The sequence below is a fragment of the Strix uralensis genome, chromosome 9 (genome assembly GCF_047716275.1).
Source record: "Strix uralensis isolate ZFMK-TIS-50842 chromosome 9, bStrUra1, whole genome shotgun sequence".
Taxonomy (NCBI): Eukaryota; Metazoa; Chordata; class Aves; order Strigiformes; family Strigidae; genus Strix; species Strix uralensis.
This window is the reverse complement of record NC_133980.1, coordinates 30230722-30254124: the sequence shown is the minus strand read 5'-3', so window position 1 is coordinate 30254124 and position 23403 is coordinate 30230722. Positions and strand designations below refer to the sequence as shown.

At 38.8% G+C, this 23403-nt stretch overlaps 1 protein-coding gene across 2 annotated transcripts; it reads left to right on the top strand.

Moving 5' to 3' along the window:
* The first annotated feature begins 122 nt into the window (after positions 1–122).
* Positions 123–22514, top strand: SEPTIN2 (septin 2). 2 transcript variants are annotated; one of them, XM_074878097.1, is made up of 13 exons: positions 123–194; positions 2681–2713; positions 3842–3962; positions 7184–7270; positions 8871–8994; positions 11674–11808; positions 12101–12218; positions 13526–13627; positions 13826–13971; positions 14617–14700; positions 17058–17115; positions 19023–19135; positions 19561–22514. In XM_074878097.1, exons 2-12 carry the CDS (start codon positions 2705–2707, stop codon positions 19125–19127), a joined length of 1089 nt encoding a protein of 362 aa, XP_074734198.1. In that variant the 5' UTR covers positions 123–194; positions 2681–2704; the 3' UTR covers positions 19128–19135; positions 19561–22514. The 2 variants fall into 2 exon arrangements, with proteins under 2 accessions (XP_074734198.1, XP_074734199.1); XM_074878098.1 differs by lacking the exon at positions 11674–11808.
* Positions 22515–23403: the final 889 nt, after the last annotated feature.

Here is a 23403-nt window from a genome sequence, read left to right as displayed (position 1 = left end):
CATGCGCGGCGGCCCCTCCGCCCCGCCCACTGGTACCGCCCCAGGGGCGCGGCGGGGCCGGCGGGGCGGGGCGGGGCCGGCGGGGCGGGGCGGGGCGGGGCGCCTCGGCCCCTCCCCTTCCCCCCTCACGGTGCGCGCGCGCGGGAGCGGAGGTTGGGGTCGCTGGCGGCGTGAGGCGTGGGCCGGCAGCTGAGGTGAGGTGATGGGGGGTGCGCCCTTTCCCTTCCTCTTCCTTGGTGGGGTCCGGGGGCCCGTCTGCGCGGCTCCTCTCTGGACGGGCGGTAAAGGACAGCCCCTCTCTGGCGCTCCCGCGGGACGCGCTCGGCGGGCTGGGGCTGAGGGAAGGCGGTGGGGCGGCCGGGAGCGGTGCCGGGGAGCCGCTGGTGAGGAGGAAGCGGGCCGACGGTGGCGGCGGCTGTGGAGCGGCCTGGGGGCTGCTTGGGGGTGTCGGAGGGGTCGGGTAGCGCCCTGCCTGCCTCCGCCGAGCCCGGGGCCTTGGGGCCGCCTGAACGCCTGAAGTACCCGGCGATGGGAAGGCCTCGCAGATGCGGTTCCCTCTTTCCAGAGCGGGTGAAGTAGTCACTCCAGTGCCGTTTGCACTTGAGAAGAAGCTCTCCTAGAAAACTCCATCCGGGTTGTTGAAACCAGAGGGTAAGGAACATGATCGACCAGCTCCAGAGGAAAATCTGGACTGCTGTGAGACTGCATGCTCCTGCCTGTGTGGGAGCACTCAGCCGCTGCCCTGAAGGGAATGCTGTGGGAAAGATCTTCCGTGGAAGATTTCTGTGCTTGGTCCATATATTAAAGCGTAATGTAACTGCATCCATCTGCATAAACAGCTCTCCTTCGTTTCTTGGTAGCTGTGAGAAACTTTCCTCCGCTCTTATCTGCCCTCTGAGAAATAGTTGGGTGACAGACAAACCTCGTGAATTAGAAGAATGTTCCTCTGTGCTCTAGCAGGATCTAGTATTGTTTGGCATTGAAAATCTCTCATGGATGATGGTTAAGCAGGAACCAATGACATCACTCAGCAGGCAACAGTCTTGGAAGGAAGAGTTGCTATCGGAGCAGTCTTGCGTAATGATAAAAAGCCTCACAGATAACCTCTTCAGTAGTTGAATACTTCATAGGTCATTAGTGACCTTGTTGACTGAAATACAGACATTGCAGATGCTGGATTTTATTTTTTGCATGAAACTTCACTTGAGAAGCACGTTACCCAGTTTTTATTCCATGTGTGTAATCAAGACACCAGATTTTTGTCAGCAAGTTCAGCTTCATGTGAAGTGACACCAAACTGCTTCAATGGTTAGGACCTTTAATCTGTCCCTCCCATCAAAAAGCCTTCCTCAGAACTGACCTCTGCCTTATTGGGCTGGGGGGGAAGCAGCTTGGTAATTGTTAACAGTGAACTAATCACGGTGAGCTAAAAAGTTGCATCTTCATAAACGTAAAGGAAGTTGCACTTGTGTATTTATACACATATACAGTAACGTTGAGAAGCAAATGCCATAGCTGCGGGAAATCATCACCAACTTGAAAACAGCTTTGCCTTCTGCCTAGCACAAAAAAGGTTGGGGTCCTGTCCATCCGACGCTGGACAGGTTGCTTTGACTTCTAGATGGCTTTTTGATGAGAGGGACAGAATGGAGGGTGCTGTACATTGAAGCAATTTGGTGTCATTTCACATGAAGCTGAACTCACTGGCAAAAATCTGCTGGGAAGACAGAAAGAATCAGATGGTCATAATTTCAAATCTGTAAAGTGAGTGTGAGCTAGATGGGAGGTGACTATGGTATGTGGGCTTCGTGAGTGGGAACAGATACCTTTTTGGTTAGAGGGCGAGCCAGGGGAGGGACTAGAAAGGGGACTTGGAGCACTCATCACTTGAAGATACAGCACATGCTGACACTTTTATACTGCCATAGTAAATTATATGATCTCCTGAACTCATGCAAGTTAGCGTGATAGAAGTTCTCTTGTGTTGGTAGGTCTTTGTTTGTCAAGAGACTTTTTTTGCATAGAGGTGTTAGATGAGAGATTTAAAATTTTTTTTTTTTGCTGTCTGCTTTTTATCTCAAAGTAATGCATGTGAAAATCTGATCTTGGCAACAGAAGTTAAAATGACTGACTTTGCAAGCATCCGGACGAAAGAGAAGGAGAAAATGTTTCATTTTGAAGCTGTTGGCTCTTTACAGAACACTTGAGCATGAAAGGAAATGTTGAGGGGAAGGAGGCTTAAGAAGAAAAAATAATACACGAGTTGTTCTTTTTTAGCTTTGAAAAAACTGTTTCCTGTACATAGTAAGATGTCTAAGCAGCGTTTTGGTTTGGTTAGTTTCCGGAAAGGATGTGGACTTTTCAGACATCAAAATGGTTTGTCATACATCTGGTGCCTTCACACCCTGCATTCATGTTGCTTAAATGTACTGCCCTGTGATGTTAATAGGAACAATGGTTGCTGAAAATTCTGCCCTCATCAATACCGAAGAGTCCAATACTTGTACTCTGTGAAGCACTTGTCACTGTTTCAAACTCTGAACATTCAATCAACAATGATCCTTTTTTAATTTCATGTGCAACAGTGGATATTATATTGTTGGGGGTGGGGGGGGGTGGGGTGTTTGGTTTTTTCCTCGTATGATTTTTAATAAACTGATGAATGTTATTATTTTTCCAGATTTGTTCCTTACCTTCCATAAAAATGTCCAAGGTAAGAATGGCATTTCTGTCTTCCAGTGTAACAATGTGAAACAGATATTTTGTTTTTAAGTATTAATCTGCAAGGGTAACTTGCATTGTGTTTGATGGTGGTTTGTATGCTAAATTTATGGGTAATAAGTAAGAGAGAATTCATATTGAGAAGAAATAATATTGAAAGATTGAGTGATGTAAAACATATATTAGTTTCCTACGAGCACAAACCTCTGCAGTTAACTAATACTCTTGGAAGGATTTAATTTTGGTCATGGAGTTGCATACAAGCTCCTTGGTGCATTTTCATTGAAACTTCTGTTCTGCTACCGTGTTTTGAGCAGGAATCATTTAAGAAAAGGATGTTCTTAGGTCTAATTTCTTCATTTACTAATAGAGTCAACTGATCTTCAGTAAAATGCTTCATCAACAATGTGGTAACTTAAAATCTTACTGAAATGTTGGGATTCATCTAATTCTTGGTCCCCTGCATTTGGTATAATGGTTAGAACATCCATGTTAGCTTACTGGAGTGAAATAAATGCTAAAGGGTACTTGAATAATGTGATTGAAGAGGGAAACTAATAGTTCTAAAGATTTCTCTGCAGTGTTTATAGTAGTGGGCACTTGAAACACTATTGTGGAAATCCTTCCCATGATTTTCTCTTTAAAAGAGGTCTCTAAAGAGGATGTCCAGCAGATGGCTATCATTTCACTAGTGGTTCAGGGTTTTCATTTGGATGTACTAAAACCAGATTAGAAACAGTCACCTTTTTATTTAAGTCCATAAACATGGGACACAAGCGTTTTTATTTTAAATGTTTGTGAAGATACTGTTTAAAAAGTGTGTGATTAGTGAGTGCACTTCATACTTCAATAAATAAATGTTCGGGGGTTTGTTTCTTTTTTACTTAAGGTGATCTTGGCTGGATAGTTGAATAAATGAAACTTTTTTTTTTTTTAAACTCTAGGTGAATGCAGTTCTGTTCTTCATTGTGAAACTGTTGAGTAGTAGGAACACCTGTGTAGTTTTCTCTGTGCATGTCATGTAGCTTCAAACCATTTGAAATAACTGAAGAAAGCAGTTATACAAACAAGTATGTCTCAAGTGGTTGCTTATCATTGTCTTATTTAATTTTATTTTTAGCAACAGCCTGCTCAGTTTACCAATCCAGAAACCCCTGGCTATGTTGGATTTGCAAACCTTCCCAATCAGGTCCACCGGAAGTCTGTGAAAAAGGGGTTTGAATTTACTCTGATGGTGGTTGGTAAGGAAATGTTTTTGTAGTCTTTCTCAAAACTAGTACTAGCTCACAGGGAATTTGGAATTAAAATGAATGTTACTTCCACTATTGTAAGGCTTCAGCTTGCATCAGAAAGCTCTTCTGTACTGTAGCATTTAACTTTCTTTATTATTAACTTTATTAATTCATGCAGCAGTTGTTTTCCACACTACAAACCATGTTTGAATACATTAATAAGTTTGTGGGTGAAGTGAAGAAAGTCTCTTGTGCACTCCTGTGATGGTTACTTCCTTCTTGTCTGTCTTACAGGATTCAATCATTCTGTTTAAAATACAGTTTTAAGCTCTTTTTGCATTTGAATACAATCTTTGCTTGCATGTCTTGATTAAGAGAATAGTATTAAGGAGCCTATTCTACCAAATGTTCTTTATGCTTCTGTAGTTCAAAAGAATCCGAACTCTGGTCTTTCCACCCCTTCTAAATACTCTTGTAAGAGAAGAATGATAATTGGATTAGTTGGTTTTGATGTGAGTTGTTACTTTTCAAATTGATCTTGATTTTCTATTAGCAGTTATAATTTAAAGTTTAATTCTATTTGATATTTCATTGAAAATCTGTGTTGGTATCTGGAATGGAAAGAAAAATCTACTGTGTCTGCAGAAATACCTTGATCCTCTGAGAAGTCCGTGTTATTTTTGCAAATCAAGTAGGCTCCCATATCAAGCTTGAGCATCTTCCATATCTCTCCTGGTCATACTGCTTGGGAGCTCTAACTTCTGAGTTTTGGCATTTGAACTCTGTAATTCTCAATTTTAAAATAGGCCTTTGTAAAAAAGTACCCTAATAGAATGTTTATTACCTGGCGTCACAAGAAGTAAATCCCATTTGGGTGTTAGATTTGCCCAAGAGAGATCACAGTGGAAATGAGCAGGAGAGGTGAGGCAGTATGTGATAGAAGGTGTTTAAGTTCTTAATTGTTTTGAATTCCAGTAGTTACAGAAAGAGTCTATCCTCAAACCTTTCATTAGTTTTGCCAAATGACAGCCCTAGCATTGCTTTTATCCTGTTTCTGTCTTGTAGTTCAGTGTTGGACAGAGTTGACCCTTATTTTTGTCTTCCTAGAATTTTATCATAGTTGTTTACCGTATCTTTCCCCGGATTTGTTTAGGATAATATCATAATGGATATCCTATAAAATCTAAGGGTAAAGCCAAACTATAAGCAGATGTTTCACATTCTGGTATCTACTGTAAGTCTTCAGAATTTACTGTTTGGTGATCCTAAAAATCAAACAGTTCTGAGAAACAAAAGGTGTGCTTTCTCTGCTGCAGCTAAACTTAATTTCCAGATGTCTTTGAGATTAATTGCAAATAGTGCTATGTGAAACAGTTCTGGCAGAAAGCTATGTAAAATTGTATAGACTAAGTTGTTTCTAGCTTCTTGTAAAATAGTAGATAGGGGGGAAATGACATGGTGTCAGAGTAACAGAAAGGCAATTAACCTCACCCATGTCTCAGAGTAAAATTTAACTTTACAGTTGTCACCTGCCAGTATTCTAAGAGATAAATGAAACTACAGGAAGAGAACTTGGAGAAAAGTAATGTCATCGAAAATTTGGAGTGATATTTTAAGATACACTAGCAGAGGGAGGCAGTCTATGTAAGATAAAATAAACTGTGCTTTAAATTGTTGATTATCTCATCAGTTTGGAATGTGAATTCTTTCTCTTGAAATACGCATGGGGTTTAAGTATGTTTTCTTGTGGGCTATACCACAATGCCTGTATTGAACTATTATTCTGCATTAAGTTGCCATGCTTCTTAATTTCTGATCAGGAGAATGTTTCTTTAAAAGCTATCTGCACTGACAGTCCTAATCAATAATTATTCTTCTTTGCATTGTTTTTTTCTGCTATTGTTTATTGTGGTTTGTGAAAATATGAGCTAGAGTTTATAACAGTTTCTCTGCTTGACTGTGTTGCCTCCAAAGAAATCCTAACCACTTGTATTTATTAACAAATTTCACGCTCATTCTCATTATTAAGCTATGACTTCATCTAAGTAGTTATTTCACTTGAGAGTCACTGAACTCTGCTGTGGCCAGTAGTTAGAATAATTACTCTTTTCATTAATCCTTGATAGTGACTATGAAAACTGATTTGTTTTAATGTAATATTTACCCAGACTGAAAGTATGGAACGTGCCACTGGTTAAAATCATCCTTTTTTTGGTTTTGCTGGAGTGATGCCATGTGACTGTTGAGTTACTCGGGCTGCATGTCTCTCGCTGGTGAAGGCTGCACTGATAAAATCCAATCGTGAGAGGTGCATTCTATAAGGCATTAAAAACTGGCAGGTCCTAGTCAAGGCTTTATTTAAAAAATAATTCCATCTCTTTTTTGTTCAGATATTTCTGTCAGACTCCTATTGCAGAATAACCTGTGTTAGTCAGAGGGATCATGTGGCCCATCGTTTTTAACGTCTAATTTTTTTAATTAGTTCTATCAACACCTGAAATAAAATCAAAATTCAGTGAATTCAAGTACTGAGCACTTTGAGTTCCTGGTCTTTTTTTATGCTGTGAACATTTATTCCAATTAAGATCTTGATCTTCAGCTAATTAGTTGGCTTTTGAACTTTCCTCATGGCTCAGTCAGTAGCACTAGAACAAAACCATATTTATGGTACAGTTTGGTAATCCCCAGTTTCATCAGTGAAAAAATTGCCCTGTGTGTATGTTCAGTGGGTGTGTCATATTCCTCTTCCCTTTAGTTCTTGCCATATTAGCACAAAAAGCAGAAATAAATCACACTTAATGATGGCTGTCTGTGCAGAAGTTCAGCAATGCCTTTTTTGTTGTTCAAATTGATGATATAGCCTAGGCAGGATCTGGCTTCTCACTGTGTTTGATCTTTCACATTCTGGAGTGATAGCAGAAAAGTATGCCTTAAAAAATCAGGAGACACAAAATGGGAAATTTTAAGTCTAAATTGATCAGAACTCCACTTGACTAGCAGATTTAATTACAGATCATCAGTGGAAACTCTGCAAAAGTGTATTACAAAGCTGAGATGTAAAAATTGTTATTCAACCTTTTCGTGCAGACTTTTCTAACATAAAATTATAAGATGTAAATTTTTAAAGTAAAAGATTCACGTTATATGTGAAAGAAGTATAGTCAGATGATACTGTCTTAATACAGTTGAAATTATTCCTGTAAATATGTTGAACTTATATTGAATTACAGGTGAATCCGGATTGGGGAAGTCTACATTAATAAACAGCCTCTTCTTGACAGATCTCTACCCAGAAAGGATAATCCCAGGAGCTGCTGGTAAACACACCTTTGTTCTAGTTTCTCTGTTCTCATTGATTTTTGGAGTTGAATGCTTTTATCTTTGGATTTCAGTAACAGCAAGTAGTGACTTCTAGCTTTAATAATTTCTAATGTATATCCTTATACTTGAATGATTTGCTGGAATTGGTTCCCTCTGTACCCAGGATGTATATAGGCTCTCTGTTTAGTCCTTAGGTATATTCATATTGGCAACTAGAAAGTTGATCCCTTCTTTTGCTTAAAAAAATGTCATTGTGTCACAGTAAGATAAATAATCAACCAAAACAGTCAACAACTTTCTTTAATATTTAATCTGTTGCAATTCTAAACATATGCATTGTTTATGCCTGCTTGGATTTGCAACTTGATTCCTTTGATTTGATATTTAGTGAATGTGAACTTCACCTTCTTTATTTCATAGACTCACAAAATGGTTTGGGTTGGAAGGGACCTTAAAGCTCATCTAGTTCCAACCCCCCTGCCACATGCAGGGACACCTTCCACTAGCCCAGGTTGCCCAAGCCCCGTCCAACCTGGCCTTGAACCCTTCCAGGGAGGGGGCAGCCACAGCTTCTCTGGGCAACCTGTGCCAGGGCCTCACCACCCTCACAGGGAAGAATTTCTTCCTTATATCTAATAAAAATCTACCCTCTTTCATTTTAAAACTGTTACTCTTTGTCTTATACCTACACCCCCTGATAATGAGTCCCTCCCCACCCTCCTACCACTGTAGCCCCTTTAAGTACTGGGAGGCTGCTATAAGGTCTCCCCAGAGCCTTCTCTTCTCTAGCTGAACACCCCCAACTCCCTTAGCCTGTCCTCATAGGGGGGGTGCCTCAGCCCCTGATCATCTTCGTGGCCTCCTCTGGACCTGCTCGAGCAGGTCTGTGTCCTTCTGATGTTGGTATCCCCAGAGCTGGACACAGCACTGCAGGGGGCGGGTCTCATGAGAGCGGAGCAGAGGGGGAGGATCCCCCCCCTCGCCCTGCTGCCCACACTGCTCTGGATGCAGCCCAGCACACGGTTGGCTTTCTGGGCTGCAAGCACACATTGCTGGCTCACAGTCAGTTTTCCATCCACTAATACCCCCAAGTCTTCCTCCACAGGGCTGCTTTCAATCCAGGGTCTTCAGTCCCTTGTCCCTTTTTTATTGTTAACCCAGGCATACAATAATCCAGTGAAAGAGAATATTGTAAGAAGATAGAGGAAGATGCTGTTTTTTCCCTCTTAGCTACTTGTTGAATTACTTGCTTTATCATGTTAGCTGATGATTACTTATCACTTTCAACCTTAGGAAAAAATCCAATACTTAAATTCAGTATTGTTCTCCAAACTGCCTATTACCTACAGTTTTTTCTAACTCCTTTTTGCCTTGGTTTCTACATTATATTTAAGAACAGTATGAAATCTCATATATTCTTCTAACAAAATCTGAAGAACTTAAGTACTGAGTTGCTGTTAAATTATCAGGCTTTAGAAGGTAATCCATGGAATAATATTCGTATTGTTGCATCTGCCAATTAATCTTTTGAGTTTATCTCAAAATGACATAGTCTTATAAATTCTATTCTGAAAGATCAAGTTTACTGTCTTTTAGAGAAGATTGAACGCACTGTGCAGATTGAAGCCTCGACAGTTGAAATTGAAGAGAGGGGTGTGAAACTACGTCTGACGGTTGTAGATACACCAGGGTATGGGGATGCTATCAACTGTCGAGACTGGTATGTACACAGAGTATATATTGATCTATGTATGAAGACTGACATCCATTTCATATTTGTTCTGGGGGCGGTGGGGGAATAAGTAACTGAAGTGGGGCTATATTAGTAACAGTATGCAGTTCGAAGTAGGATGGCCCAAGTGGCAACCCTAGCTCTTTTAAACACTTCCATTTCAATTATACTGTTAAGTCATTGTCTTCCCATTTTTTTGGTGTGTTATGTAAAGTGCTGAATTTGAGGTCTGATTTTTGGAGAGATGGGCATGTTTTCTAGTTTTGAGGAAGCTTAATTTAAGTGTTATAAGTTCATTCAGCTACATGTAAAGAGGCATCAATAACTTCCACACAACTTGAAGTAAGTTTTGAGACAACAGATATTTTGATTATTTTTTTTTCTTAGTTAACTTTTTTAAGTTGGGAAGAGCTTTAAGTGAACAGTGACCTTGACTTTTTAGAGTCAGAAAACAATGGAACCACTGGGAGACAAGAAATTTGACAATACTCTGAGGAAGTAATTAATCTAATCTTTAATGCAAGTAAAAATCCACCTTTAGATCTTGTCTACATTTGAGTGTTCTCAGATTCTGTGCTTTGTTTTTAAGTGCATTTTCATCATCTTTTTTGTTGGGTTTTTTTTGAGAAATTTACATTATAATAAGTACTGAGAAATAATCTTGAGATCAGTGGCAGCCAGTTTTCAACGGTAATCCCTCTTCCCACATCTCTCAAGCCCCTGAACCTCAAGGCAGGGGACTGGGGAAATGGAAGTCCCTCCTGGTATAACTGAAGATCAGGTTCAAGACCACTTGAGAAACTTGAACATACATAAGTCCGTGGGACCCGATAAGATGCATCCCATCTCGTCTGGTTATCTATGGCAGATGTAGTTGCCTAGCCACTCTCCATCGTATTTCAGAAGTCATGGCAGTCAAAGGCCCCAGTGACTGGAGAAAGGGAAACATCACGCCCGTTTTTAAAAAGGGTAAAAAGGAGGACCCTAGGAACTACTGACCAGTCAGCCTCCCCTCCCTGTCTGGTAAGATCATGGAACCGATCCTCCTGGAAGTTATGATGAAACATATAGAAGACTGGGAAGTGATTAGATATTGCCAAATATGGCTTCACCAAGCACAAATCATGCCTGACTAATCTGGTGGCTGCCTATGATGGAGTGGATAAAGGAAGAGCTACTGATGTCATCTACCTGGACTTCTGTAAGGCCTTTCATATGGTCCCCCATAACATTCTTCTCCAGAAATTGAAGAGAGAGTGGGGTTTGATGGACGGACTGATAGATGGATAAGGAATTGGCTGGGTGGCCGTGTCCAAAGAGTTACAGTCAGTGGCTCAAAGTCCAAGTGGAAACCAGTAATGAGGGGTGTCCTTAAAGGGTCTGTAGTGGGACCAATACTATCTATTATCTTCATCAATGACATAGTGGGGTTGAGTGCCCTCCCAGCAAGTTTGCAGATGACACCAAGCTGGGTGGTACAGCTGATTCACTAGAAGGAAGGGATGTGCCATCCAGAGGGACCTGGATGGGCTGGAGGAGTGGGCCCGTGCGGACCTCATGAAGTTCAACAAGGCCAAGCACAAGGTCCTGCGCATGGGTTGGGGAAATCATACAGACTGGGAGATGAATGGGTTGAGAGCAGCCCTGCAGAGAAGAATGTGAGGATACTGGTGGATGAAAAATTGGACATGAGCTGGCAGTGTGCACTTGCATCCCCGAAAGCCAATTGTATCTTGGGTGCATCAAAAGGAGTGTGGCCAGCAGGTCGAGGGAGGTGATTCTCTTCCTCTACACTGCTCGTGTGAGACCTGCATCCAGCTCTGGGGCCCCAGCACAAGGCAGACATGGACCTGTCAGAGCGAGTCCAGAGAAAGGCCACAAAAATGATCCCAGGGCTGGAACCGCAGTGAAGAAAGGCTGAGAGGGTTGGAGTTGTTCAGCCTAGAGCAGAGAAGGTTCCAGGGAGACCTTACTAAGGCCCTTCTCTCCATCTTTCCTATAAACTCCTTATATGTATTGAGAGACTTATTACCGGGGCCTGTAATGACAGGGCAAGGGGCAGTGGTTTTAAACTGAAATAGGGCAGATTTAGGTTGGACATAAGAAGTTTTTTACAGTGATGGTGGTGAGAACAGGTTTCCCAGAGAAGTTGTGGACACCCCATTACTGGAAGTGCTCAAGGTCAGGTTGGATGGGGCTTTGAGCAAGCTGACCTACTGAAAGATGTCCCTGCCTATGGTAGGGGGGTTGAACTAGATGATCTTTAAAGGTCCCTTCCAACCAAAACCATTCTATGATTTTTAAATCAGTTTGGAACAAGAAGCTTAGATTATCTTGAGCATGTGTGATCAATACTAGTCAAAAGATAAATACTAACCCAAGAGAAATTTGCTGTAGAAGATGTGTGTTATCCATAGGTATATTTTATCTTTATATATATACAAAAATATGCATAGTAGTTTGTTATTCTAGAATTTGATTAAAATTTTAAGATATATGCTCTTCTACTCTTACAGTCTTACAGCATCCGTAAATTAATTTTTGTCCATCAGCAGGTTGGTTCATCAGCAGGATGTCTTGGTATTTTAATATTACCTTTGAAACATCACTAAAATTATCGAGCATTTGGGAATGAGCAGATTTCTTGAATCCATATTTGTTTTACAGTTTTAAGACCATAATCTCTTACATTGATGAGCAGTTTGAGCGATATCTGCATGATGAGAGTGGTTTGAACAGAAGGCATATCATAGATAACCGGGTTCATTGCTGCTTCTATTTCATTTCACCATTTGGTCATGGGTAGGTGTTTCTCTGTCACTTTATTTTTTAAATGATTTTACTTTGGGGAGTTGGTTTGTGCCTGTTGACTTAAACTTTCAGAGTCAGATTGTTGTTACTTAAGGAAGTACTAGAACAGCTGAAATTAATCGAAGGCGTTCTTTCTCTCTGTGTAAAGAGAGAGATCTGTATTGGTGTGAAAATAAATTGGTAATTTAGATTGCAAAAAGTTTTCAATTTATTTTCATATTTTAATCTTAGCCTTAAGCCTTTTGGTAATTTAGATTTAAAATTTTTCATATTTTAATTTTAGCCTTAAGCCTCTGGATGTTGAGTTTATGAAGGCCATACACAACAAAGTAAATATTGTACCAGTGATTGCAAAAGCTGATACGCTTTCTCTGAAAGAGCGAGAAAGACTAAAGAAAAGGGTAAGTATTTTTCTAGCTTGCCAAAAAATGTACTTTGGTTATAGCAGCATGGTTGCTGAAGAGATGGGCATTCTTTCAACCTTACTGTGTCCTAGCCAAGAAAAATATAGTCTCATGTACAATGTAACATCATTTAATATGTAGTTTGATATCTTGTAAATCCTTTTATTATGTATTTAACTGAGAAATTGTCCTTAAAATGTTGTCTGCAGAATGGCAGATTGGCTGCATTTACAATTACGAGTGAATTTTGAAACTTTGGAAAAATATTTACATGCACTTGCTAGTGGTAATTGCTCACTTACCTGTTTAATCACTCCCAAAGCACCGACATCTGTACCAGCATCTATAATGTGCATATATTTTTTTACCCAGTCAGAATTCTGATGATTGAAAAATAGGATTTTCAGAGATTTTTTTCTGGTTTTGGAGTTGTTTTACTTCCCCTATGTCACCCTTTTCTAATACATTCCAGTTCTTTCTTCCTTTGGCAAGACCCCTTAACACATTCAGTCTTGCAGGACTTGATGCTGTATTTGCTGAGGGTGGGGGCAGAATGCAACAAACCATCATGGGTTAATAATAACTATGAAATTTAGAAAGAAGTGTTAGAATTAACTTGCCAGAAGGCACACTTGATCCAGTCTTCGCTGTTATATTTAAAACTTTATGATTTTTTGTTATTCTGAAAATGCTTATAGTTATCCTACCCAGCTTGCAATAAAAATAGAGAAGTATACTTTAGTTTGAAATGGGTATTATGCTAGAATTCTGCATAAATAAAGGCTTATTTTTTTTTTTAAAGAGCAAAATTTGGGTTTATGGCAAATTGGATTCCAGCTGCAGATGCCATTCTTAGCAGTCATGGAGACAGAAAAAAGTATTTGTTGTGTCTGCAGTTCAGTTAGGTTTTTAAACACTCCCACCCCTACCCCCTAAATAGTAATTCAGAGGCAAGAGCAAGGTGTTTTAAGCTGTTCAAAGCAATTATGACTTCTGAGTCAATGCTTTATAATTTAAAAAAAGCAATTGCAGAGGTTTAAAAAAGCTCAATTTCTTCTGTGTAATCCACAAAGGACAGTGTTTGTTTGAACACTATTATTTGTCTCAAAGTCTGTGGCAAGTAGTTGTTGAATATCATGAAGAAATATGCTGTTTAAAAACAAATACTTGCCAAGTAATTTGAATCAGTAAGGCCCAAATTTCTCCAGAGACTCTGTATAACTGATTAAGTAATTTTACCTTAAGATTTAAAAGTGTTAACTTTACATATGTATTTTCTCAACTGCTTATCTTATAAATTTCAGATTCTGGATGAAATAGAAGAGCATGGCATCAAGATTTATCATCTGCCTGATGCTGAATCAGATGAGGATGAAGATTTTAAGGAGCAGACCAGACTCCTGAAGGTATGACTGGCTTCAAAGGTTGCCCAGGCTTCCCTATCTGGAAGATGGTGGTAACAATTACTTATTTTTTTAACACCTTCAAATGAAAAGCATTATGAACTCATTACCATAATGTGCAGTGCTAAGCAGAACAAGAGTTGTTCTTGGAGTTGTTTGTTCTGGTTCATTATTAGTAATTTTTGCATTTCTGGCTTTCAGGCCAGCATTCCATTTTGTGTAGTGGGATCCAATCAGCTCATTGAAGCCAAAGGTAAAAAAGTTAGAGGTCGACTCTACCCGTGGGGTGTAGTTGAAGTGGAGAATCCGGAACATAATGACTTCCTGAAGCTGAGGACCATGTTAATGTAAGTTAGAAAATTTCAATTAAATGGTAGATTAAAAAAAAAATCACCGGGAAGATACTCAAAACACTGTAATGGGGGTTTGGAGCAGTTGTGGAATCCTTGGAGATATTCAGAATTTGTCTGGAGAAGGCCGTGAGCAACCTTGACCCAGCTGGCCTAGGCGGGGATTGGACCACATAGGCCCTATAGGTTCTTTCCAATCTGAGTTACTTGGTGACTCTGTGAAAATAATCCAATTCTTTTGTTGAACACAGTGTTGTATTGCTATTCAGATCCCCCAAGAACATAAATGGGTTGCTTCACACCTTCTGCTTGTTTAAATATATCTATAGGTAGATATCTCTCTGCGGAGGACTAGACTTCAAAGGTCCACTGGCTGATTTTTTTTTTTTTTCAGGCTTTGCTACTCTGCTTCTCCTGCCCAGCAGTGCTTCATCAAACACCTCACCCAGGAGAACAGCTTATGTCAGGGCTGCCTCGGGGTTTGAGGTGGCCCCTCTGTGCATCTTTTCTTGCACCAATTTAACTTAAATTAGCTTTTAAATTAGCATGTTAAATGGGTGTACAGTGTGTATTGGTCAATGTCTTGGTCAATGTGATGTGACACAGGTGTATTTTATCTTTTAATTATTTTTCTTCCTCCAGCACCCATATGCAAGATCTTCAGGAGGTGACCCAGGATCTTCACTATGAGAACTTCCGCTCTGAGAGGCTCAAACGAGGTGGCAGGTTGTCATCTTATGGTTTCTTCCTCTTCTGAATTTATTTTTTGGTCTCTCTCTCTGTCTCTCTTACCATTTCATTGCTAGAGTTTGGTAGATCATGGACAGCACTGTAGCTCCAGTCAGCACCAAGTTCAGTCGACCAGCTTACACTGAGTGTAAGACAAAGTATTATGTAAATCTGAAGAGACAGTTGTGGCATTAAAAGGGTATAGTTAGATCTCTGCTTTGTTTTAAGGCTTGAACACAGTGGATTAGAATGTTTGAGGTAAATAAGTAGGGCAGATGTCTATGATAAATGTTGTCTTAAAAAATCTGCTAGTTAGGTCAGTGCTGTTATGTTAAAAAAGGGGATTTTTCAGAATTAACTACTGGTATATTTGGACTGTGTCTTTAAAAAGAGAAACTCAAGTCCTTCTGCAGTGCTTTATTAAGCATGGTATAAATAAATAATTTTATTGACATAGCAGTCACAGGCTAATGTCTTTCAACCCTGTTTTGAGCTATGGTAGGCAGGGCACAGCTTTCCTAGTAAGAGAGACAGGCAGTACACCTCAATTTTAACTAAAATAGCAGGATTTGTAAAGTTGAGTTTGTGAGTTCTTGTTGAAAACTGGGAGTTTCATGGTTTAGATTTTTCAGTTGCTTCTCTTATTTCAACCACTAGGGAGTTTAATAATTGCCCATTTCAGTGGGTTTGATATATTTTGCAAAGCTTTTTCCATCATGCTGTCGACATAGGTTTTGTCACATGCCTAGTCAGTTGTCAGGATAGAGAGTTTGTCTCTGCCTGTAGCATTGGCCTACAAGTCCAGTTTTGCTTTAGGCAAGATGACATGCTCTTCTCCCCTGACTTTTAAGTCCTGTCTTCTGAAGTTCAAGCTAAACAAAAATATTTTTTGCCAAGTTCTGGTGCCTGTTATCCAACAGTTACATACAGAGGTCTTAGAAGTAATGTAACTTAAGGTCATCCAGAGTCAAAACAGTGTTTACCAATTTCTAGAAGATTTAAAGTTGCCTCTGCCAAGGACCTGTGACAGTAAGTTGCTGTTAAGTTGACCTATCTTTCTTTGAAACTAAACCATATCTTGTATCTTGTCTAGTTAAGTGGCCCATCTATCTTTGTTTTCACATTTCTGAAGTGGTGCTGTACTTAAATTTACTGTAAGTGAGGGTAGTTTGTGTGTGAATTTATTTCAAACTTGCACCTACCTCTCCACCAGTGCCTGGCAATTAGTGCCTGTTGACTCTATTCACTAATGTTTGACAATCTATTTCTCCATTATCCTTTTAACAAGCGTCAGTTTGTTCGCTTTGCATTTTTGATGGCACTTGTGTGATTAGATCTGTTAGAAGATCTTTCCCACTGCAACGTAGGATAGGAGAAATCTATTACCAAAGTGGTCAGTAATCTTGAAAATATAGTACACTAAAATATTCTTCTGTTTGTTTTCTCAGTGTAAAACTGGGAAGTCCCAATTAAGCAAGAGTTTGCCGAGATACTGATTGAAAGCATTTACTGAATTTTAACAGGAGTAATCAATGTTTTACTGTACTTTAACATGTTATACAAAAGAAGTCTTGCAAAAAAAAAAAAAAGGGGACTGTACTAGAAAAATAAGCAAACTTCCAAAGTCTTAAGTGGAGCAGAAGATAAAGGATTCCTCCAGCTGGAAGGATTCCAGACATGTACAGCAGTTGTGTTACTTTTATGATTTTGCTTATGAGCCTTTTAGATGTTTGGTAGCAAACGTGGTTCATGAAGTTAGAGAGGGGGTAGAGATGCATCAAAGGAAGGTTTTGCCTGGAGGTAACCAGGTTTCCAGGAACAGAATTTCTTTAGAGCATTAGTTATTTTACATGTTGTTTCCATATTTTTGTTAACTGCTTGCCCAGCATTACCTTGAACTTAGATTTTGATTTAGTTGTATTGATTTATTGCACCAATGAAAAAGAAGAATTGAGTATGTCTTTGCGGTATTTCTGAATTGGCTGTGTCTGTGTGGTACTCAAATTGCAATCAGTTAAGATAATGTTACGCTCAGGTAAACTGCTATACTTGAATACTGTTCAGAAACAGTTTTTATTGATACCTACGTGTGAATACCTCTCATGTTTTAAAGTCATAGCTGGAACAGTTTTTGAAATTTATACTTGTTCTGGAGATAACTTTATGAAGGAGTAAGGGATAAATTGATGTATTTAAAATAATTTAAAAGCATAAAATACAGCTATGTGGGGAACATCTTTCAATGAATTTTGTTTGTATTATAAAACTGACGTGCTTTTGTGAACAAAGCATTCTGTAGAAGTTCAAAATCGGGAATGTGTGCACATTATTGAACAATATACATCTTATTTTAGGAAAATAGAAGATGAAGAAGTAAATAAAGACCAGATTCTGCTGGAAAAAGAAGCTGAAGTAAGATGACAGAGCTCTACTCTTGTGATGGGGGAATTTTTATTCTTGTATTGCTACTTTAGGTCAAATGATTTTTTATGACCTTGGTAATTTGTAAAGGAAAAGACAGAATTTGTTAATACAAAGTTATTCAAGGTTCAGCAACAAAACAGAATGTGAAGAGGTGTAGGGGAGCCTCAGGATACTGATTTATTGGAACGAGTGGAATCTGGTAGAATGCCTGATTCCATTGTACTGATCAGCAGGGGATGTAATGCACGTCGTGTGGGGAAGGAGAGCCATCCTCACATGAGTAAAGGTTCTAAAGTTAGCAACTGCAGATTGGGAAAAAGTCAGTTCAGCCCTGCAGCAAAGGGGGAAACAGTGGTAGGAATTGTCAGGAATGAAGAACAAAACAGAAATTCTCATTCTGCCACTATGATAAATCCATAATGCATAGCTCTAATGCTGTTTTCATTGTCCCCCTAACCCGACAAGGATATAGCCAGGACTAGAAAAAGGACAGTGAATAGCAAAAAGTGTGCAGAAAAGACTGAAGTGGAGATCTGAAGCAGGTCCTGCACAAGGGAAGATGAGGTTAATGTTCTTGTTGAGAAGTAGATGACAGAGGGGAAGGGTATAGTAAGGGGCTTACATAATCACAGATGGCAGGATGAATGGGAATCTACTATACAAGAAACAGGTCACACTTAATGAGATTAATAGGTGGCTGGTTTCAAATAAAAAAGATACTTTTAAGATAGTCTATAAATTGTGGAACTCATTAGCATGGAATTTTGTGCATAGCAGGAATGCAGATAAACTAAAAAATGCTGAGAGACTTGAAAGTTTTACTCTCTCCATGAATGTGCTCACTAAACACAAAGGTAGAATTTTTTGGATTAGCAAGTTCAGAATTGACAGATTGATTTCTAGAGTTTGAGAGCATATGTCAGGAAATACTGGAGGTGTGTACCTGGCTGTTAGGCTCTTCAGCATTTGCTAATAGCCAGTGTTGGGGAGAAGGCTGAGTTGGGTGGACTTTTTGGCCTGCCCTAGCACAAGCAGATGCTCAGTCTTTTCCTGGTGGTCTTAGTGGCTACCCAAGTCCCAAAAGATAACTGCAGTAAAAATGAAAAGAGTCTTTATTTTAAGGAATATGAAGAAAGAACAGTGTAAACATTTCACAGGTTTAACTTTTCGTTGTTAAGCTTAACAGTTTAGTTTGAGTTTAAAGTGTAGGTGCACAAAGACACCCAAAAATGTTTCATTAGTGAGGTTGACTTCCCACCTGTCAGAGTTAGGTACAATAAAAGAATTTAAGTATTGTGCATACAACATGGCTGAATTAATCTTAGTAGCTGAGTTACCTGATTGCCCTGTGTTTAAATGTTGCAGTACTCTAAAATTGAGCTTCAACCAGTTTTAATAATGCTTATGTCTCTTTGGATGGTTTGCCTGTAATAATACTTGCTTCCACCTAGTCATCAGTAGCAAGGGAGTTGGGAAGTATTCCTGACAATTTTTTTTAGTGACAGATATAGTTGTATTTTGGAGGGACATAAACAAGCTGCTTTTCTTCTGGTGATAAGCTTTAGTAACTATAAGTGTTTGTTCATCACTTCAGCATCATCATATTTATGCGTTGAATTTCAGAGGAAGCAGAGACTTCCATTTAGGGATGCTTAAAAATCTCATCCCAGATTACAATAATAAACCCTGCTTAGTTCAGTCAGTAAATTTCCAACCTCTTAAGGAATGAAGAAGAGCAGTAAGAGAAGATGCCATACCTTGAGACTGTTACCTATCAGATAAGGATAATGCAGATATGTATTCCCTCTTTAATATAAATAACAGTGTGGTGGCAGCAAAGAATCATATTCTGAGGTGAGATTAGGCTACAGGATTCTTCTGTGCTACTTTTCCAGCTTCGTCGCATGCAGGAGATGATTGCAAGAATGCAGGCGCAGATGCAGATGCAGATGCAAAGTGGAGAAGGAGATAGCAGTGCAGTTCACGGACACCATGTGTAAAGTCTTTGGTAAGATGTTCAAATAGCCACTTAAAGGGGTTTTCTTTTAACTACTCATTATTGTGGTTGGTATTAAGAAGTTTTGGAAAAGTGTTTTCCAGATAGGTTTGCATAGGTTTCAATCTTAATTTTAATTTTTGAGGTTTAACTGCAGTTTGTGGAGTGAAATGGTTTGGAGCCAAACTAAACATTAGTGTGGTTGTGTATGTGTGTATACATACATATATATATATATATATATTTTCAAATCTTCCATATGCTGGGAAGAATCATGGAAGGAGTCTTTGAAGTTGTGTAAACCCTGTTGTTTGTGTCTCAAACTCATGACGAAGTCATTGTTTCGTGGTAACTTTTAAAATGCGTGCAGTTCTTTTGGGTTTCTAACTGTAAGAAGATAACTAATACTAAATTCTATCTTTCTGTCTGGTTTTTAGATTACTTTATACCCTGATTTAAAGGAGACCTCCTGGAGTTGAATTACGGTGGTGTTACACCAGAAAAGATGCCTTTTGCTCAACACATGACTTGGAGTTTGCTTTAGAGTTTATCGTGGAAATGCATTGTGGTAACTCTTGTGATATGTATTTCATAACATGTAGTCAGTTGGTACTTTATGTATTATACACATTTTACTTTGTTTTCATTTAGTAATTCTTATATTAAGCTTATTTTCAATTTCCCATTGTATTAGGGATACAAAATAGACATTGAAACTTTTCTAGGTTGATATGCTGTTAGATAATATTTTTTTTATATGGCTTATTAGCTCCTTGCGTTTAACTTCATATTACATTTAGAAATAAACAGCTGTCAGTGATGTCTTGTTCAGTGGCATGTAATAGTCACCTCACTAAGAATCCCTGCAAGGTTAATTTTACATTTTTTTCGGTGTTTACAGGTGTGTGTGTGTGAGACCATCAGCTCTTTTTCTGTCTGCTCAGTGCAGATGATTTCCTTGGCCTCTGCAAGTATCAATTAATATTCAAGCACACCTTGTGTCTTAGCAAAAGAAATAAGAGGAAATGCCTCTTTAAGATGCAGACTGTATTTTATATGACAGGCATCATTTCCTTCAGATTTAACTTTGAGGGACCTATATTCTTTATGGTTTGCCTAAAATCTCTTACTCTATTGCAGATAATTTTTAAGAGTTTCTTGTAGGTCAGCACAAATCAGTCCTACTATTTTCTGGCATTAGTGTAGCCAAATAAACTTGAATAATGCTGATATTGTTAAATGAGGTAAACCCCAAAGAGTAGTTTTCTATGTATCGGTGTTTCCTATATCCAAATGCTTAAGAAATTCTATGATTCCTAATGAGTATTTTCATACTATTTTTAGGGCATTGCAAACTGTTAATTGTAGTATAAAATATATACTAGCACACTTCTCTTTTATTTTTAAGTGGTCTGTGCCTGACAAGATCAATGCAAATGCTATTTTAAGGTCTTGCTCCAAGAGGGAGTTAGCAGTATTACTTTGAAAGTGACTCTGATAAGTTACACTTTTTTTTTTTTATTTTAGGCCAAGGTCACTTTCCTTAACACTGATAGTAAAGGAGACTTTTTTAGCTTGGCTGGACTTCTACTGCATATCACATCTGGTATTGAATCTGCAGTGTGTAATAACAGCGACAGCAAACAGCTACATAGGTGGTAGCTGATAGGTTAAGGAGTTGGTTTTTCTACTACTTCTGCTAAAGCCAGCAATCAGATTTCCTAATCTGATCTGTTACAAAATGTTGTTATCTGAACAGCTAATAAATAGATAGAATAGCAACTTTTTTCTCTTCTTTGAGCTCAGGTGCAGCTGTGATTTTATAATTTTTTTTAGTGTTTCTTTGAAAAAATTAATAGGATTTCTACAGCTAGTGTGTAATTCCCGTGGTGCTTAGGTGGCTAGATTAAATATAAACCTGCTGAAATTTTTACCTGCCTGAAATTACTGTTTATGAATTGCTTTGTATTTGAATCTTTCTAAAAATATGATAGCCTTTGCTAGGGAGCTCTAGTTTTCTTCTCAAAAGCAATTACTCTCAAAGTTTTGCACAACTCATTTGACCTTTCCTAACCTTGACAAAAGTGAAAGTGAGAACCTTTTTGTATGTTGAGATGCACAGAGGTGTTAAGTCCCATTTTGTCAAATACTTACATATGAAACTTAGATGGAAAACCATGCACTTCTAAGTTCTTGCCTTGCTTTTTGGAAAGAACGTGTAGAAACAAAGTAATGTGGCAGTACTGTCAGAAAACACTCCGCAACACCTTATTTATTTCTAAATCTTTTGATATATTTTTGTGAATCGGTTGTCGTAAAGTTACCAAAAGAACTTACTATAAACTTAAGTCATCGAATACTTTGTGAAATCCTATGCTGTTCTTCAGTTGCCACAAATCTGGGGTTTTTTCTGGTAAAGCAGCATTTGTCCGCTTTTAAGTTATTTGACTGGTATGTCTCTGTTAAACGTTTTTAACACAGCACGCTTCAGATGCTGTCTGCTCTGCCACGGAGAGCAACTCTGGGACATCCGGGTTTCACCCATAAGCTCGGTAGGGTGTGGTAAGCTGCAATAGTACTATGACCCCTACTTGAAGAAAAACTGTGAAATCTAAAACGTATGCAGAGGGGAACTGGCTGTACGTGTAACTCTCTCTGTGTAAGTTGGTTTGATAGTTTTTTCCTGTATTTTCTAACATGGGAACAAAAGCAGATTGTCCATGCATTTAGTGCTGTTGGGTCACTACCTGTGGAATTATTTTAAGCAATGTCTTATTCTTTGAAATATCATGTATCTATTAAAATATTTGTTCAGGATAAAGTATTCTGTTTGATTCTTAGGCAAATAATTTTTGATTTACAAATTCTAGCAGGAGAAGTATTTTCATATGGGTTTTTTGTTGTTTTTTTTTAATAGGAAAAAACAAGTTTATGGCACTTGCCGTTCTATCTGAATTACTTAAGACAGCTAGTTGCTTCTTCTTCCAAGTCTTTGGGGCAATCATTCATAGTGTGCCTGATGCCTCTGAAGGTCTATTTCCCCTTCACTTTCCTTGTGATGGTCTTGTAATTAATGGTTTATGGTAAGACATGAAAAGACTACCTTTCTCAGATTCTGTTTCAGACAAACTCAGCGACTGGTAGAGAAAGACTTGGGTAGAAGAAAGACTTGGAGGCAAAAGGTAGCTGTTGTCTGGTGGCTTGCTGAACTGGCCACAATTCTCTTTCTGTTACAGCATTGTAATGGTTTTTATTTTAGGAGTCAAAATACTTTTGAATTTGCAGAGTTTTATAGTTAGTAGCAAAAATTACTTGCTTTTGGTAAAAAAATCTGTTATATTCTGTTTTATGTACTGCCATTAGCCAAAACTAATAAAAATGCTAAAATACACTCATTTTTTTAAAATGATTCTTCATTATAATCAACCCTGGCAATATTAATTTGTCTGTGGTGATATGTTTTAAATATAAAGGAGAAATGCAGATGTAGTTTGAAGAGAACACATTGATGAACCTGCAGAAAATACGGTCATTGAGTATTGTATGCTCGAGTGTATTGGTACAGTGCATTTCCCTGTGGGTGTTCCCAGAGCTGCCAAAGTCCTGCCTAATGGCATCTTGTTTTTCAGCAGCTCTCACCAAACTTGCATGTCCCTTAATTATTATGTTAGCCAAGAATTAAGCTACTTGTTGTTAGGTGGTGCTTTAAGTGTTAAGGGTCATTGTTTTCCCCAGTGAATCACACTTCATCTCCGGACAGACTGAAAGGATGTTTGATCTTTGTTCTAGATATTCCAAAATAATTTAGGGTTCATCTTCCTGTGAAATGACTTCAATGACCCCTATGGCTGTTACAGATTAAGAGTACCAGGCTGTGTCCTTGGTTTTGGATTCTTGAGCCAGCTGTTAATAGCAGAGGATTTTACAGCAGTACTTTACATTTGGAACGTGTCGTCCTTGAGTGTGCCCTGGTGTGGCCAGCTCGCTTTGGCTTGCTTTGCATTGCTGGGGGGCACACGTTGTGTGGTCAGACTACTCCACACAGGTAAAACATGTGCATGTTGTGACCCTTCATAGATGGGTTTAAAGTGTGTTCATGTTTCATTTATCTGAACTATTCCATGTGGAACCGGTACATTAAAGGAAGATTTGTCTTTAGGCTATAGTGAGCGAAGAGGTAAGGAAGCATCCTGAATGTGTCAGACCTACTTTTTGAAATAAGACTTTTTGTTTGTACTGATTGTATTTTTTTTTTCAGAATGGCATCCTTTCTGTCAGGT

Bases quoted from the DNA above. Each gene is read 5' to 3' on its own strand.
- SEPTIN2 (XM_074878097.1), top strand. The intron at 11,809-12,100 runs GTAGGTGTTTCT...TTTTAATTTTAG, and splicing joins ATTTCACCATTTGGTCATGG to CCTTAAGCCTCTGGATGTTG. The intron at 14,701-17,057 runs GTTGTCATCTTA...ATCTTATTTTAG, and splicing joins AGGCTCAAACGAGGTGGCAG to GAAAATAGAAGATGAAGAAG.